This window comes from Geospiza fortis, unplaced genomic scaffold (assembly GCF_000277835.1).
Source record: "Geospiza fortis unplaced genomic scaffold, GeoFor_1.0 scaffold687, whole genome shotgun sequence".
Lineage (NCBI taxonomy): Eukaryota > Metazoa > Chordata > Aves > Passeriformes > Thraupidae > Geospiza > Geospiza fortis.
This window is the reverse complement of record NW_005054647.1, coordinates 86,379-103,642: the sequence shown is the minus strand read 5'-3', so window position 1 is coordinate 103,642 and position 17,264 is coordinate 86,379. Positions and strand designations below refer to the sequence as shown.

Genomic DNA, 17,264 nt, shown 5'->3' with positions numbered 1-17,264 from the left:
GGGAAAAAAGGGAAAAAAGGAAAAAGGGGGAAAAAGGGGAAAAAAGGGAAAAAAGGGAAAAAAGGGAAAAAATGGGGAAAAATGGGAAAAAAGAACAAAGAAATAAAAAGAAAAAGAAAAAGAGAGACAAAAAGAAAAAAGAAAATAAAAGAAAAATTTTAAAAAAATTTTAAAAAAAGAGAAAAAAGTGGAAGCGAAGCCATGGAAATATTTTCCTTCAGCAACTCTCTTTCCTCTCCCCTCAGCTCAGCTCAGACTGGACTCCTCACAACAGGAAATACCGAGGTTTAGGAAATTTTCCCCGCAGGCCCTGTGAGCCCAGGGCAGCAGCGCACGCACGGGGAGGCAGCGGCGCAGCCCACGAACGCAGGAGTCGCAGGTTTGCTGCAGCAGGAGCTGTCTGCAGCTCTGCCCGGGCAGGGGAGGGTCTGCAGCACCAAAAGAGCCCCCACAGCCCCGTCCTGCAGCCCTGCTCTGGGCCCACCACGCTGGGAGAGGCAGGGGCAGGGGAATGGGAGGGGAAAGCGCCCAAATTTCACATCCAGCACCCCAGTTTGGGGTGGGTTCTCACCCCCTGCCCGCCCCAGCTGCGTTTTCCTGCACCTGGCGTTGGTACCAGCTCCAAAAGCAGCCCCAGGAAATCCAAGAGCGTTTGAGGATGCTGGAAATTGGCCGTGCAGAGCTTGGCACCTGCCCAGCCCCACAATCTGCTTTAGATGGAGCTAGAGTTTCTTTTAAGGAGCGAGAAGAAGCAGGACAGGGCTGCATTTCACATCCAGAAGTGCTGGGTTGCAGAAAACAAAGCTCTGTGTTTATCTCAGAGGCCAGGCCGGGCTCTGGGTGCTGTGACCTGACCTGAGGGAACCTCATCCGTGGGTAACACCAGGACAATTCAGGCGCCACGAGGGACATCTGAACCACTCAGGGTAAGCACTCAAACGAAATTTGGCCAGATATTAAAAAAAAAAATAAAAAATTGGACAACTTACCCCTCTCCCCACCCTTCTAATTATTTTCCCAGTTGTCTCTGCAGTGCCTGAATTTTGTCAGAATTCAGCATTTATGGAGAGCTCTGCCTGCACCATGGGCTGAGCCACGGCACGACAGTAATTCCTCTGGGTGAGAGATTTCTCGTTGAATTTTAGTGCTGAGAGAGCACAGAGGAAACCCAGCTGTCCTCAGGACTCCTTTCTGCCCCTTCTCCCGCCCCGGGAGCCGTCCCCAGACCCCTTGGTGACACTTTGGGGACACCCTGCTGCTCCCAGGGAGCTGGGGAAGGTTTAGGTGCCTCCAAAGGATCCCAGAATCTCCTCCTCTGCAGCTTGAACAACTTCTGCTTCATCCAGGCTCACCCTCGAGACGCAAACATGAAACTGAAAATTGGCCATGAAACTAAAATTTGGCCATGAAACTGAAATTTGGCTACGAAGCTGAAATTTAGTGTGAAACTGAAATTTGGCAATGAAACTGAAATTTGGCTATGAAGCCGAAATTGGCAGTGAAGCTGAAATTTGGCCATGAAACTGAAATTTGGCTATGAAGATGAAATTTGGCTATGAAACTGAAATTTAGCAATGAAGTTGAAATTTGGCTATGAAGCTGAAATTCGGCCATGGAGCTGAAATTCGGCCATGGAGCTGAAATTTGGCCATGAAACTAAAAATTGGCAATGAAACTGAAATTTAGCAATGAAGCTGAAATCTGGCCATGAAGCTGAAATTAACTGGGGGTTTCTGGCCAGTGCAGATTTCCTTCCCCAGCAGCGAGGTGTCTCCCAGGGCCTCTGAAGCAGAGCTCAGTGAAACCTTTGACAGCAGAGCTGCTTCCCCTCCTTGTTAGAGCGCAATGCATTCTCCGTCCTCCTGTGGCCTTCAGCTCCCAAACCTGCTGATGCAAGAATTCCTCTTTTTTTTTGGTTTTTTGGTTTTTTGTTTGGTTTTTTTTTTCCCTTTTATGGCCAAGGATTTCGTGAGAAGGAAAGAGATCCAACGGTAGCCGTGCTGCTGCAGGGAGCAGCAATCCCTCCTGCTGGAGGCCTGCAGGGGAGGGGATGTCTGCAACACCTCAAAAAACGGATTGCGGAAAAGCAACTCCGTCTTCCGCTTGTTTAGAGCAAAACAGAAAATCTTGAGTCAAGATTTCAACTAAGCCAGGGTTAAACACAGGCTCAAGGGCTGTCCCTGTGTGAATCACACCTGAGCGCTCTGGCCAGGTGAGGAGGGATGGTCTGAGCTCTCCTTTCCTACCAGGTTTAATCACCTTTTCTGAGGTGCTTTAATCACCTTTTCTGAGGTGTTTTAATCACCATTTCTGAGGTCATTTAATCACCGTTTCTGAGGTGCTTTAATCACCTTTTCTGAGGTTATTTAATCACCTTTTCGGAGGTGTTTTAATCAGCTTTTCTGAGGTGTTTTAATCACCGTTTCTGAGGTCATTTAATAACTTTTTTCCGAGGAACTGACCAAAACCTTGTCCCAAGCCCAGAGCAGGGCTCAGGGTCGCTCACCTCGCTGTCTTCTGCAGGAGGTGGGGGAGGCTCCTTGATGATCTGGAAGAGAAAGAGAACCATGAATTCGTGTTTTGTTCCTCAAAGCCACCGGAGAAAACAGCAGGATGTGCTGTCAGGGGGTGGCTCTGGGTGCCTCAGTCACTCAGGGCGAGCAGGGGTGTCCCAAAGCCACAGGGACGTCCCCAGTGACAGCCTGTAGCTGTGACATTTTCTGAAAAATCCTTTCTTTGCTTATATAAACAGAAAATCAAAATAAACCTAGAACTACAAATGTAAATGTAGAAATACGAAACATTAAATATATAAATATTTATATAAATATAAAATAAAACAAACATATAGATATAATGTTAATATATAAATATAGATTTATATAAACATATAAATAAATATATGTATGTAAATATATATTTAAAACTACTAAAACCAGTGGAAACTCTGAAAATTACCCAAACCAATGGAAACTCTGACAATGACCAGAAACGATGAAAACTGTGACAATGACCAAACCCAATGCTAACTGTGAAAATGACCAAAAAGGATGAAAGCTATGAAAATGACCGACAATTATAAAAACTGTGACAATGACCAAAATTATGAAAACTATTAAAACTACCAAAACCAATGAAAACTGTGAAAACAACCCAAAATGATCAAAACTGTGTCAATGACCAAAAGTGACGAAGACCACGACAATGACCAAAAATGATGAAAGCTATGAAAATGACCAAAATGATAAAAACTGTGAAAATTACTCAAAATTATATGGAGTTAAAAATCAGAATAAACCATCCGATTTTGGTCCAGCTGAGCATCCAAGAACGATTTCTGAGCCAGCACCAGTGCAGATTACACACTTGGAAGCGAGGCCATGGCTCATTTCCATAAATTTGCATTCCTCCCCACGGGCACACACGTACACACAAACTGGCTGATTTCTCTAAACAGATCGAGTGTTTTCTATCACAGGCCAAAAGGGGGGGAAAAAAGGACATTCCTGCCGTTTTTGGGTGCTTTGGACTTCCAAGAGCTGCCCGTGAATTGGCAGCAGGGATTGGTGAGTTTGGACAGGGCTGGAGATCGGGGAGTTCAAGTCTCCTGTGCCTTTGAGCTGTGTGACCTTTCAAAGTTCAAATCTGAAAAAAAAAAAAAAAAAAAAAAATTCTCATTTCTGACTCGCTGCCCGGCCCTTCAAACAGCACAAAGCTTTTCCTTCTCCCCTTTGGGTTCTGACAGCTCCAGCTCTGGGGGCATGAAATCCTCATTTTGGGGCTCTGAGACACTCGTTTTGGGGCTCAGAAATCCTCATTTTGGGGCACTGAAACCTTCATTTTGGGGCACTGAAACCTTCATTTTGGGGCTCACACTGAAACCTTCATTTTAGGACACTGACACCTTCATTTTGGGGCATTCAGACCCTCATTTTGGGACACTGAAATCTTCATTTTGGGACAGTGACACCCTCATTTTGGGGCTCAGAAACCCTCTTTTTGGGGCACTTGAGACCCTCAGTTTGGGACACTGAAACCTCCATTTTGGGGCACTGAAACCCTTGTTTTGGGGCACTGAGACCTTCATTGTAGGACATTGAGAGCCTCTTTTTTGGGGCACTGAGATCCTAATTTTGGGACACTGAAACCCCTCATTTTGGAGTTCTGAGACCCTCCTTTTGGGGCTCAGAAACTCTCTTTTTGGGGCACTTGAGACCCACAGTCTGGGCCATTCTGACCCTCATTTTGGGGCTCTGAGACCCTCCTTTTGGGGCTCACACTGAGATGGATGACCCCGTGGCAGAGCACGGCAGAGCAACGCCACCAGCCACCTCCAGGGAGGTTAAAAACATTGGAAACGATGAATTTTCAGGCACGGCAAAGCAGAGGCTGAGCCCAGAGTTTGCAGATTCCAGGAATGTGTCCGGGATGTTTTCTGCGCTCTCCACCAGCTCTGAGTGTCCAGCAATCCCACAGTGACTGTCCCTGGGGTTTCAGATGATAAATTGGGGCAATGTGGTTCTTGTCAGAGGAGATAACTGCTCTAGGATGGGACAGATCATCATTTAAAACCAAGCAAACAGGACAAAATAAGAAATCAAGGACTTTGCCTCTAATTAGCTTGGAAGCATGCTGTTAACTGGGCAGATTATTTTTGTCCTTAATTCCCTTCACTCCTCTGGAAAACACCGAATATATATTCTTGCTGTCTCAATAAACAAGGATTTTTAATAGCATTAACCATGATCCATCTGACTAATTTCCTTATTTATTTCCCCCTTACATATTTATAGTTTTGACCTCTCAGTCCTGTGACTGCTTCATATTTGAGGTATGAGCTGGGTAAAGGAACATTTCCTTTTTATTTCTGTCCTATCTTCTGTGTCTTCTCCTTGGAGATCTGCTCCACACTTCAAAGCTAACACAAGCCTGTCCCAATTTCTTCAGCTGCAACAAAAACACAATCTTCTCCTCAGAGATAGAAATGAAATCTCAGAGAAATGAAATTTCAGAGAAATGAAATTTTAGAGAAATGAAATTTCAGAGAAATGAAATTTCAGAGAAATGAAATTTCAGTGAAATGAAATCCCTTTTCTGGGCAATGGAGAACCACGGTGGCCACCTGGAGCCCTTGGTCTCACTCAGCGACTCCAGATTTGAATTCCCTGGGGAATTTTCTGGTTGGGTGGTGCTGTTCTCATCTCTGGGGAATGTTCTGGTTGGGTGATGCTGTTCTCCCTCCTCCCCAGAGCAGCACAACTGCAAAGCTGCTCCTGGCAGAGTTGGAATCAGAACCCAGGGATCTCTGTAAGGAATCTCCATCCACCCTGCCAGCAGGGACCCTGCCATTTTACAGCTCTGTGCATTTCCTCCCCTTCTCCCCCACCACTTCAGCCATGTGGTTTTAATCTATATTTTCTGCATTTTCTCCATCCAGCTTTCTGCTTCCAAAACTTCTGGTCAGCTGCAGCGCAGAGAGCCAAACAGATTGCTGGGTTCTTCCAAGCTTCCTTCCAGAAAACAGCTTTAAAGTTAAAATCTGCTGTTGGATGCTCAGATACCGACACCTCATTTATCTGCCAGCCACACCCCTGCCTCTAAAATCGCCGGAGTATGAAAATGAGCGAGGTGGGGCAGATCCTGTGGGCAAAGAACCCAGCCCGGCCCCTCAGGCCGCCCTGGATGGCTGCAGAGGGGAGGGAAAAACTCAAACCTGGAGGAGGTGTGAGGGATGAGCATCATCCCAGTAACGGGAGAGAGCATCCCAGTAAAGGGAGAGAGCATCCCAGTAAAGGGAGAGAGCATCCCAGTAAAGGGAGAGCATCCCAGTAAAGGGAGAGCATCCCAGTAAAGAGAGAGCATCCCAGTAAGGGAGAGCATCCCAGTAAAGGGAGAGCATCCCAGTAAAGGGATCTGCTGGGACCTGCTGGGACCTGTGCACTCCTTTCCTTCTCGCCATCAGTGCTGGGGAGCTGAGCACAGCAGAGCTCTTCCTTTGTTTTCTGTTCTTCACCGAGCCTCCCACAGCCTTTGGAGAGGTTCCTCCTGCCTCCCCTGTTCCTGTAACATCCTGCACAGGTATCCAGGGGAATTGTGCCTGTGCTGCTGCTCCAGGCGCAGCAAGGAGCTGTTGTTGTTCTGATCTGCTAAGCAACAATTGCCTCTACTGTAAACCGGAGTGCTGAATTCCAGACTTCATCCCAGAGCCCTCCTGAGACCCATAAAGTTGGATGCATTTGGAAAGAGCATTCCTTCATGGCCGAGTGCCAGGGGGATGCTGGGCTCCAGATAAACCTCCAGGGCGAGTCTGTTGACTGCAGCCCATTCACTCCAGGGATGGAGCTGGCTCAGGGTCTTTCCTGGAGAACTGCTGGACAGCGATGACTCCTCTTCAATTAGAGAGCGTGCCAAGAGGAATTTCAGGCTTTAGAAATGTGCTTGTTGCCCAGAAACAGATTTATACTCGGTGAGGGAAGAGGCTGTTGTGTTTTTTTCCCTTTTTTCCCCTGACACATCCCCAATTATCCCAGAGACGTCCCCGGGCTGCGATCCACGGCGATGTCTCCGGCTCTGCGGTTTGGTTACTCGAGGTTGCAGCTCTGGGCTGTTGTGCAAGGCAGCTCCTGTGCCCTCAGCTCACTCCTGGCAGCCCTGATTCCTCCTGTGCCACAGACAGAGCTCTGCTGGGCTCCCTTGGCCCATCCCTGCCAGGCTGGCCACCCCTCCAGCGTTTATCTTTGATTTCACAGAATTTTGGGGTGAGCAGAGCACAGGGAACCATCCTGGCTGCTGACCCCAGAGATTGGAAGAGATTTCCTGCAGCCTCTTGGAATGAAATCTTCCCAACAGCTCCCTTTGCCCACCCCTGGCAGGCTGGGCACCCCTCCAGGGTTGCCTAGCTCCTTTTACAGGTGTTAATCTTTCTTAATGGACGCTCCTCTGTCGGCTTCACAAGATATTTAATACTCTGCTTGTTTGATTTGTCGTATATTGGTGATTTGTTAATAATGTACATGGTAGAGGGAGGGCCCTGGTTACTCATTCTAGCTTTAATTCTCCTATTTAGATATAGGTTAGCCTGTTAATGGGGAGGGAGTCATAAAGTTCTCATATTTCTGTAGTGTGGAGCTTTACTGCACTCTTTGTTGATGGCTGCTCCAGCCCTGCTGGCATTTGTGTGCCCCTAATTCTTGTTCTGTATTTGCAGCACAAACAAGACCCAGAACAAGAGCTGCAGAGAAAGGAGCCCTGATCCCTGGCTCAGCAGGGATGCTCAGGGTGGGACAGACAGACAGACAGACAGCAGTCATGGGAGATGAGAGCTCATCCCCAGCCCTGCCATTTCCTTCTTGCCTCCCCTGTTTTCCCCCCTGATTTCTCTCTGCCCTTTTAAAGCATAAGCTCTGCGATTGTGCTGCTGAACTTTTGGGAAAGGACAATGCTCAGGGAAGCCCGGTCACACTTCCACTGCCACGGGGACATCCAAAGGGCTTTTCAGACAGGGCGATGCAGAAAACACAGCTCGTCTTGTAACATCTGGACACCCAGCAATGTGCTTTCCTTGCAGCCGAGGCAGAACCAGGACTGCAGTGTGGGCTGCCCTTCTACATGGGTTAGAAAATCCACCCCAGGCATGGCTGGAATACATCTCTGCAAGCCATTTCCATTTTGTGGCCAAAACACAAGGCTGAAAGGCTCCTGACAAGGTTTGGGCGTTGGCAGCATGGGTCTGATCCATGGCTGGGCAGATGGAGCCCAAAGCAGAGCCAGAAATCCTGGGATCGGTCCTGTGGAAAGCTCTGCCTGCTCCCCCCCACTGCATTGAGTGAAAGGGCGCTGGTGATTTGTGCCACTTACCACGGTGCAGCACAGGGGCCAGAACCACCAGAGCAGAGCCAAGGCCAGCAGCAGGAAGAGGATCAGCAAGGCAATGGCCAGGATGGTCCCATCAGACTGGGGGAGAACACAGAGAGCACAGAGTGACACCCGTGACACTCCTGACACTTGTGACATCTGTGACACCCCTGATATCTGTGAACCCCATGACACCTGTGACACCCCTGACACCCCTAATATCTGCTGGTGCAGAAGGAATTTCTGCAGAACTTGGACCAAGACAACCTGACTTTTGCCCAAGAGCACAAACAACGTGGAATGAAGAGGAAAAAACGAGAATGGGACTTCATAACCTAAAGCTGGAATTGGACAATTAACTCCAAGATGCAAATGGAGCAGAACTTATAAAAGTGACAGACCCTGTGACCTGTTGTCCATTTTGTGACCACTTTGGTTCATCTTGGGTCCATTTTGTGCCCGTTTTGGTTCATCTTGGGTTCATTTTGTGCCCATTTTGGTTCATCTTGGGTTCCTTTTGGGACCATTTTGGTTCATCTTAGGTGCAGCCCTGGCTGGGCTCCTGTGCTGCCCAAGGTGGATCCATTGATAATTTTATAAATCCCTGCTTTATTCTGTTGCTCTGCTCTAGCCCAGCCTCCCCAGGCCTGTCCCAGCCCAGACCTGGAGCCTGAGGTGTTCACTGAAGGCTTGGCCACCTTGTGGCACACAAGACACCCAAAATGTCACATTGCCACATGTTCAAAGTCCCCTTTGAGTTAAAGCCCAGCACCCCAGAAGCATTTCAGGGATCACAACTCACACAGTGCGTGCTGGAGATGATGACAGAGCTGGAGATGAAGCTCAGCCCATCGTTCATGCTCACTTGGAGAGCTGCTTCCCTGGAAAAAACCAGAAACAGGTCAGGGCAGCTCCTGCCCAGCCCTCTGTCTGACGCCCTGGGTGCTCAGAAATCCTCTTGCACTGATAATTCCCACTGCTGCTCGTGCTGCAGAGCACAGCTGGCACTGAGCACGGGAGGAGGGCAGCTTGGGGTCCAAATGGGATCCAAAGAGAAAAACGGAGCACAGGGAGGAAACCCACTCCCATTTCCCCATGGGCAGAGTGTTCAGCTCGTGCACAACAGGACAGGATGGCAGCTTGGGACCCAAATAAGAGAAAAACAGAATTCAGGGAGGAGACCCAGCCCCATTTCTCCATGGGCAGGCTGTTTAGTTGGTACTGAACATGAGAGGATGGCAATTTGGGATCCAAATGGGATCCAAAGAGAAAAACAGAGCACAAGGAGGAAACCCAGTCCCATTTCTCCATGGGCAGGGTGTTCAGCTGGCACAGAACATGAGAGGATGGCAATTTGGGATCCAAATGGGATCCAAAGAGAAAAATGGAGCACAAGGAGGAAACCCAGTCCCATTTCTCCATGGGCAGGGTGTTCAGCTGGCACAGAACAGGACAGGATGGCAGCTTGGGGTCCAAATGGGATCCAAATAAGAGAAAAACAGAACTCAGGGGAGGAGGGTGAATATTGGGGCAGCAAAAACCTACATGCCAACTTCCCTGAGCACGGGCGCTGGGCACAGCAGGTAGGTGTCCTCCACCACGAAAGGCTTCTCATCTGCAGAGGGGAAAGAGGGGGGTTAGTGCCAAATCACCCACACAGGCCTCAAAGAGAAGTTTAAATGAGGCTTTTCCTTGCCATGGATGCATAAAGGAGATGGGGGATGAGGACATTAGGATAGCTGTGCATTACAGAAGTTAGGATATAGGTAAATCAGGATATAGGTAAATCAGGATATCTGTACATTAGGATATCTGTACATTACAGAAGTTAGGATATATGTACATTAGGATACCTCTGCATTAGGATATAGGTAAATTAGGATGCAGGTAAATTAGGATTTATATACAGATATCCTATAGGTAAATTAGGATGTCTGTACATTACAGAAATCAGGATATCTGTACCTTAGGATATCTGTATATTAGGATATCTGTACATTACAGAAGCTAGGATATAGGGGTATTAGGATATTAGGGATATTAGGATATCTGTACATTAGAATATCTGTACATTACAGAAATTAGGATATCTGTACATTAGGATATCTGTACATTATGGAAAATGCTGCATTTTAAGGCAGAAGCATCTGAACCTCAGCTAAACCTTCCAGCCTGAATCACACCGTTTTAAAAGCGGTGAGAGAAACTCCCCAGAGCCTGAGGAGCCCTGGGTGATGCTCCTGCTCTGCAGCCTGGAGCCAGAGCTCGGGGACCCTGGGGACACTGGGGACACGGGGGACCCCAGGAGCTGCCCGGCCATTTCCCAGCCCTCTGCGTGTGCTGTGCTGGCACATCTGCTCCCACTGGGCTGTCCTCACCCTGATTTATGAGCATATCATGGATTTATCACGTTGTCTCAGCGCACACATGCCAAGAAAATGAAGATCAGCGTCTTGTTTTCCCTTTGCTGAGGAGAGGGGGCCAAACGTGCTCCGTGCCAGCACCCACAGAACAAAAGCTGCTTCGTCCTGCCAGGCCTTTCACTCAGGTTTTTGTTTCTCCTTCTGCCCCTGCCCACTGCCATCAGCCTCTCTGGAGGGTTCACCAGCCCTGGCTGAGCTCCAGGCTGGCTGCAGGCACAGATCAGCTTCTCTGGAGAATGCTTTGTGCTCCACCGCAAAAATGAGCTGTGCTCCAAACAAAGGAGCATCCATTTGGTTTGCATAACTCTGGCCCTGAAAACTCACCCAGGGAAAGCAAACAAAACAGAATTCTCATCCCCTGCCCTGCTGCAGGACAGATTTCTGCATCCCAGAGAGGGGTTGGCTGTAAAACTCCCCAAAATGACCCAAACTGGCCACTCCTGGGGCTTGAGCAGAGTGCAGGAGGGTCAAACCTCCCAAAAAACCACATCTGGGCTCTGTGGGTGCCCCTCCCAGCAGGAACCTGGCACTGCTCAGACTCCTGCAATCCTATCCCAGCGTTCCTGCACCTGAGCAGCTCAGGGCAGCCTGGAAAATCCATAACCCCCAGCAAGAGGGAATCATTCCTTATGCCATTAGCAGCGGTGGAACCTTCTGGCAAGGCAGGACTTGGAATATTTCCTGACCAGCATCGTAATAATAATTTAAAAAAAAAGCTTCAATGTATGCAGGATGGTTTGAGAGCAAGCCTCAAAAAAAAAAAAAAACAAAACCAAAAAACAACAACAAAAACAAACAAAGGGGGAAAAGGGGGAGGAAAGGGGAAAAAGGAAAGAGGAAGGGGGAAAGGAGGGAAAAGGAGGGGGGGGAAGGAAAAGGGGGAAAAGGAAAAGGGGGGAAAAGGAAAAGGGGGAAAAGGAAAAGGGAAAAGGGAAAAGGGAAAAAGGGAAAAAGGGAAAAAGGGAAAAAGGGAAAAAGGGAAAAGGGACACCCTGCTGCTCAACATGGCTCTGATCACTGCTCTGCTCAGCCAAATATCCCTCATGCTTTCTGCAGATGTTCCTTTTATTTTGTATCCCACAGCTCTGAACATTACGAGTCTCTGCTCTCTCACCTGCCCCTTTTCCCTGCCAATAATCCCAACAAAACCCCATCAGCTCACGCCTTTAACCTCAGCACGTCCCAGCCCTGCTCGCTGCCCCTCATCTGGGATAATTTAAGGTTTCAGGAACTGTTGGCTTAGTGTTATCTTTAAAAATACCTCCCTCCCTGATGCAATCAGAGGCACAGGGGTCTGAGGCGAACAAAGACAGCGGAGCTTTCCAGCCTCCAGGAGGTTTCCATAAAATCCTGGTTCAGCTCTCTCAGGGACAGGCTTTGAGCTGTGTCACCTCAGATGAGCCAAAACACCTCCCTCATTCTCTGCCCCACCCACCAAAGAACTGCTAAAAGGAAAATTGTCTATCATAACTGTCCTTGGAATGCACTGCTGTAACAGCAAGGAGGAATTCTTCACCGTATCCACTTCTACATTTATTTCTATTTTATTTCCATTTTATTTCCAGCCTTGCCTCAGCAAACTCCCCCTGCTCCAAAGAACAATTTACCCAGGCGCTCAAAACACACCCAGCCTTGAGATCTCCACTTTCCAGAGCTCATGGACGCATTTCTTTCGCACTGAGCAGGGGCAGGACTGCCTCCAAAGCCATCGGGAATGTGCTGAACAAATCCCAGGATGGGAACCCCCTGCTCAGCAGAGCTGCACCCCAAAACACAGGTGGGGAGAGAACCACACCTGATCCCCCTGCTCACAGCTCTGGGGGATGCTCTGAGCACCCCAAAACACAGGTGAGGGGAAAACCACACCTGATCCCCCTCTGAGAACCCCAAAATACAGGTGGGGAGACAACCACACCTGATCCCCACACTCACAACTCTGGGGAATGCTCTGAGCACCCCAAATTTCAGATGAGGAGCAAATCACACCTGGGCCCCATACTCACAGTACTGAGGGATGCTCTGAGCACCCCAAAACACAGGTGAGAGGAGAACCACACCTGATCCCTCTCTGAGAACCCCAAAATACAGGTGAGGAGAGAGAATCACACCTGATTCCCCTCTGAGCACCCCAAATTTCAGGTGAGGAGAGAGAATCACACCTGGTCCCTCTCTGAGCACCCCAAATTTCAGGTGAGGGGAGAATCACACCTGGGCCCCATACTCACAGTACTGAGGGATGCTCTGAGCACCCCAAAACACAGGTGAGAGGAGAACCACACCTGATCCCTCTCTGAGGACCCCAAATTTCAGGTGAGGAGAGAGAATCACACCTGGTCCCTCTCTGAGCACCCCAAATTTCAGGTGAGGGGAGAATCACACCTGATTCCCCTCTGAGAACCCCAAATTTCAGGTGGGGACAGAACCGCACCCGATCCCCTTCTGAGCACCCCAAAATACAGGTGAGGAGAGAGAATCACACCTGGTCCCTCTCTGAGCACCCCAAATTTCAGGTGAGGACAGAACCACACCTGGTCCCTCTCTGAGCACCCCAAATTTCAGGTGAGGACAGAACCACCCCTGGTCCCCTGCTCCCAGCCCAGCCAGGGATGCTCTTTGGTTGGATCACCCTCCCTTTTAAAAAACAACCCCTCCCGCCCCCTGCCCACGGAAATCTCCTCCTCGCGCAGCCCCGGCTCTCCCGGCCGGGCGTCTGGGGGCGCAGGGCAGGGCGGGCAGCGCAGGGAAGCCCGGGGCAGTGGCGCGCTCCTTACTCAGGGTGAGGGTGTCGTTGATCCTGAAGCTGCAGAGCACCCTGTCCACGTTGCGGGCGTGCCGGAACCCGTTCCCCCTGACCACCACCTGGAAGGACTCTGCCACAACAGCCGCAGGTTAGTGCCACAAAACCGACCCGCAAACACCAGAGCTTTACGTGCACAAAGGAGCCAGAGGAGCCCTTTGACTTTGTTCCAATAAAGGCAGAGGCCATGGGGCATCCCCTGGGGTATCTACAATATTTGGAGGATGCAGCCTCCCTTTTTATCCCAATTTCCCTTCTCTCCTTCCCCATTTCTGAGGTACTTGAGAGGTTCAGACCTCCCGATACGCCGGATACCAAAGATTCCCCTCTAATGTGTAACCCTCCCTTTGAATTTTTAATTCTTGTTAGGAAAATTAATCCACAAACACCAGAGGTTTGTGTCCAAAAAGGAGGCAGAGGAGTCCTTTGACTTTATTCCAATCAAGGCAGAGGCCATGGGGCATTCCCCTGGGGTCTCTCCAGTTTTTGGAGGACCCAGCCTCCCTTTCTATCCCAATTTCCAGCCACATTTCCCTTCTCTCTTTCCCCATTTTTGAAGAACCTGAGAGATTCAGACTTCCCCGAACACCTGATCCCAAAGATTCCCTTCTAAAGTATAACCCTCCCTTTTCATTTTTAATGCTTACTGAATTTAGGGATTTTCCCCCATTTTTGAGGTACTTGAGAGGTTCAGACTTCCCAGAACACCTGGCACTGAATATTCCCCTCTAATGTATAATTCTCCCTTTTAATTTATAATTCTTACAGAATTTAGGGTGTTTTCTTCCCCATTGTTTCTTTCATCTTTGAATGTCTAATTTCATTTATCAGCAAACCCAAAGTTTATTTGTAAAAGCAAATATCCTTTTCCACTCACCAATCAGTGGAATCCTTCCCATTATTCCTTTCATCTCTCAGTGCTGGTTTTATCTACCACAGTTTGTTTGCAAAGACAAACCCCTCATTCCTCTCAGGCAGGGAGAGAGCAAAGTTACATTTCCAACAGGTTTCAAATGGCGAAACGGCCAATTTTGGCAGCTGAAAACCCCCACAATGACCATTCATGACTGCTGTGTGTTACAAATGAATTAGCCAATTTGATTAATAAGGAGAATTTACGGTGGCCAGTGGCACTTCCATCAGTCCCAAAGGGATTTATTTAACTCCTGCAGGCCAAGGGCAAGGACTGCGTGTCCAGATTTGGAGGTCCTGAATTGAGGATCCAAATAACTGCTGGATTTCCCAAGGATTGCTGCTCTTGTGAAGCCCTGGCCAAATCCTGATGCTTTTTACAGATTTAAACAGCTTTTATAAACCCTGTGCGTTTCCTCTCTGGGCACAGCTGCTCCTGCCCCTGCCCTCCCACCACGGCAGTGATGGGATCAAAGCCCTCAGAAAGCGTTAAAGATGGTTACAAATGATGATTTTAAGCCATCTGTGTTCTGGAAGCATCCTGATTTATCACTTGAGTGCGTAAATATCTTTTTAAGTGCATATTCTCCAAGCACCCACATCCAGACAGGGCAACAGAAGAACATCGGTGCAAAACTTTGCAATTCAGGCCTTTTCTGTAAGAAAATCCCATTTGACACCACTTGGCAGGAGTGGGGCAGCGAGGTGAAAAAGAAATTCCCCCCAAAATAAAGGTGAGATATTTGACCCCTGGTAATGAGTGAATCTGGCACTCTGCAGCAATTAGAGATGGACTGAAAATTGTATCTGGGGCAACAAGGAGCCCATGGGCTCGTTCACACTCACCGCCTGCGCAGATGCTGGAGGGCTCTGCTGCCAGGATCTCTATGCAGGATTTCTTCAAAATCTGAGAGACAAAAAGTGAATTCCTCAGCCTGGTTTCCACGGAGACAGAGATGGAAATAAAGATGTGCAAACAACCCTTGAGCCCAGCAGAGCAATCTGCATTGGGCACAACTCCAGCTCTGGCCTCCCCACCCTAAATCACCCGAACAGGTCCCAGTGCCAGGGCGAGGGTGCCAGGCTCTCCCCGTCCCTTTGTGCCCCATTTTCTGCAATAATTCTGAAATTATTGCTGATCAGCTGCACCAGGGCTGTGGAGGCATCGCCTCTCAGGGCAGAGGCATTATTTATTATTTATTATTTATTATTTATTATTTATTATTTATTATTTATTATTTATTATTCATTATTCATTATTATTTATTATTTATTATTCCTTATTTCTTATTCCTTATTTCTTATTCCTTATTTATTGTTTATTTTTTCCCCTCTGAGAACCCCAAATTTCAGGTGGGGACAGAACCGCACCCGATCCCCTTCTGAGCACCCCAAAATACAGGTGAGGAGAGAGAATCACACCTGGTCCCTCTCTGAGCACCCCAAATTTCAGGTGAGGGGAGAAGCACACCTGATTCCCCTCTGAGAACCCCAAATTTCAGGTGGGGACAGAACCGCACCCGATCCCCTTCTGAGCACCCCAAAATACAGGTGAGGAGAGAGAATCACACCTGGTCCCTCTCTGAGCACCCCAAATTTCAGGTGAGGGGAGAAGCACACCTGATTCCCCTCTGAGAACCCCAAATTTCAGGTGGGGACAGAACCGCACCCGATCCCCTTCTGAGCACCCCAAAATACAGGTGAGGAGAGAGAATCACACCTGGTCCCTCTCTGAGCACCCCAAATTTCAGGTGAGGGGAGAAGCACACCTGATTCCCCTCTGAGAACCCCAAATTTCAGGTGGGGACAGAACCGCACCCGATCCCCTTCTGAGCACCCCAAAATACAGGTGAGGAGAGAGAATCACACCTGGTCCCTCTCTGAGCACCCCAAATTTCAGGTGAGGGGAGAAGCACACCTGATTCCCCTCTGAGAACCCCAAATTTCAGGTGGGGACAGAACCGCACCCGATCCCCTTCTGAGCACCCCAAAATACAGGTGAGGAGAGAGAATCACACCTGGTCCCTCTCTGAGCACCCCAAATTTCAGGTGAGGGGAGAAGCACACCTGATTCCCCTCTGAGAACCCCAAATTTCAGGTGGGGACAGAACCGCACCCGATCCCCTTCTGAGCACCCCAAAATACAGGTGAGGAGAGAGAATCACACCTGGTCCCTCTCTGAGCACCCCAAATTTCAGGTGAGGGGAGAAGCACACCTGATTCCCCTCTGAGAACCCCAAATTTCAGGTGGGGACAGAACCGCACCCGATCCCCTTCTGAGCACCCCAAAATACAGGTGAGGAGAGAGAATCACACCTGGTCCCTCTCTGAGCACCCCAAATTTCAGGTGAGGGGAGAAGCACACCTGATTCCCCTCTGAGAACCCCAAATTTCAGGTGGGGACAGAACCGCACCCGATCCCCTTCTGAGCACCCCAAAATACAGGTGAGGAGAGAGAATCACACCTGGTCCCTCTCTGAGCACCCCAAATTTCAGGTGAGGGGAGAAGCACACCTGATTCCCCTCTGAGAACCCCAAATTTCAGGTGGGGACAGAACCGCACCCGATCCCCTTCTGAGCACCCCAAAATACAGGTGAGGAGAGAGAATCACACCTGGTCCCTCTCTGAGCACCCCAAATTTCAGGTGAGGGGAGAAGCACACCTGATTCCCCTCTGAGAACCCCAAATTTCAGGTGGGGACAGAACCGCACCCGATCCCCTTCTGAGCACCCCAAAATACAGGTGAGGAGAGAGAATCACACCTGGTCCCTCTCTGAGCACCCCAAATTTCAGGTGAGGGGAGAAGCACACCTGATTCCCCTCTGAGAACCCCAAATTTCAGGTGGGGACAGAACCGCACCCGATCCCCTTCTGAGCACCCCAAAATACAGGTGAGGAGAGAGAACCACACCTGGTCCCTCTCTGAGCACCCCAAATTTCAGGTGAGGACAGAACCACCCCTGGTCCCCTGCTCCCAGCCCAGCCAGGGATGCTCTTTGGTTGGATCACCCTCCCTTTTAAAAAACAACCCCTCCCGCCCCCTGCCCACGGAAATCTCCTCCTCGCGCAGCCCCGGCTCTCCCGGCCGGGCGTCTGGGGGCGCAGGGCAGGGCGGGCAGCGCAGGGAAGCCCGGGGCAGTGGCGCGCTCCTTACTCAGGGTGAGGGTGTCGTTGATCCTGAAGCTGCAGAGCACCCTGTCCACGTTGCGGGCGTGCCGGAACCCGTTCCCCCTGACCACCACCTGGAAGGACTCTGCCACAACAGCCGCAGGGTAGG

General features: G+C 49.4%; 1 protein-coding gene across 1 annotated transcript in view; it reads right to left on the bottom strand.

The window, feature by feature from the left end:
• Positions 1–17,264, bottom strand: part of ANTXR1 (ANTXR cell adhesion molecule 1) — a 43,873-nt gene that overhangs the window by 9,681 nt on the left and 16,928 nt on the right. Inside the window, exons 9-14 of the mRNA XM_014311068.2 lie at positions 14,833–14,893; positions 13,049–13,147; positions 9,400–9,469; positions 8,657–8,735; positions 7,858–7,953; positions 2,507–2,548 (exon numbers count right to left, since the gene is read on the bottom strand). Coding sequence (XP_014166543.1) covers positions 2,507–2,548; positions 7,858–7,953; positions 8,657–8,735; positions 9,400–9,469; positions 13,049–13,147; positions 14,833–14,893 — 447 coding nt within the window. The remainder of the gene's footprint in view (positions 1–2,506; positions 2,549–7,857; positions 7,954–8,656; positions 8,736–9,399; positions 9,470–13,048; positions 13,148–14,832; positions 14,894–17,264) is intronic.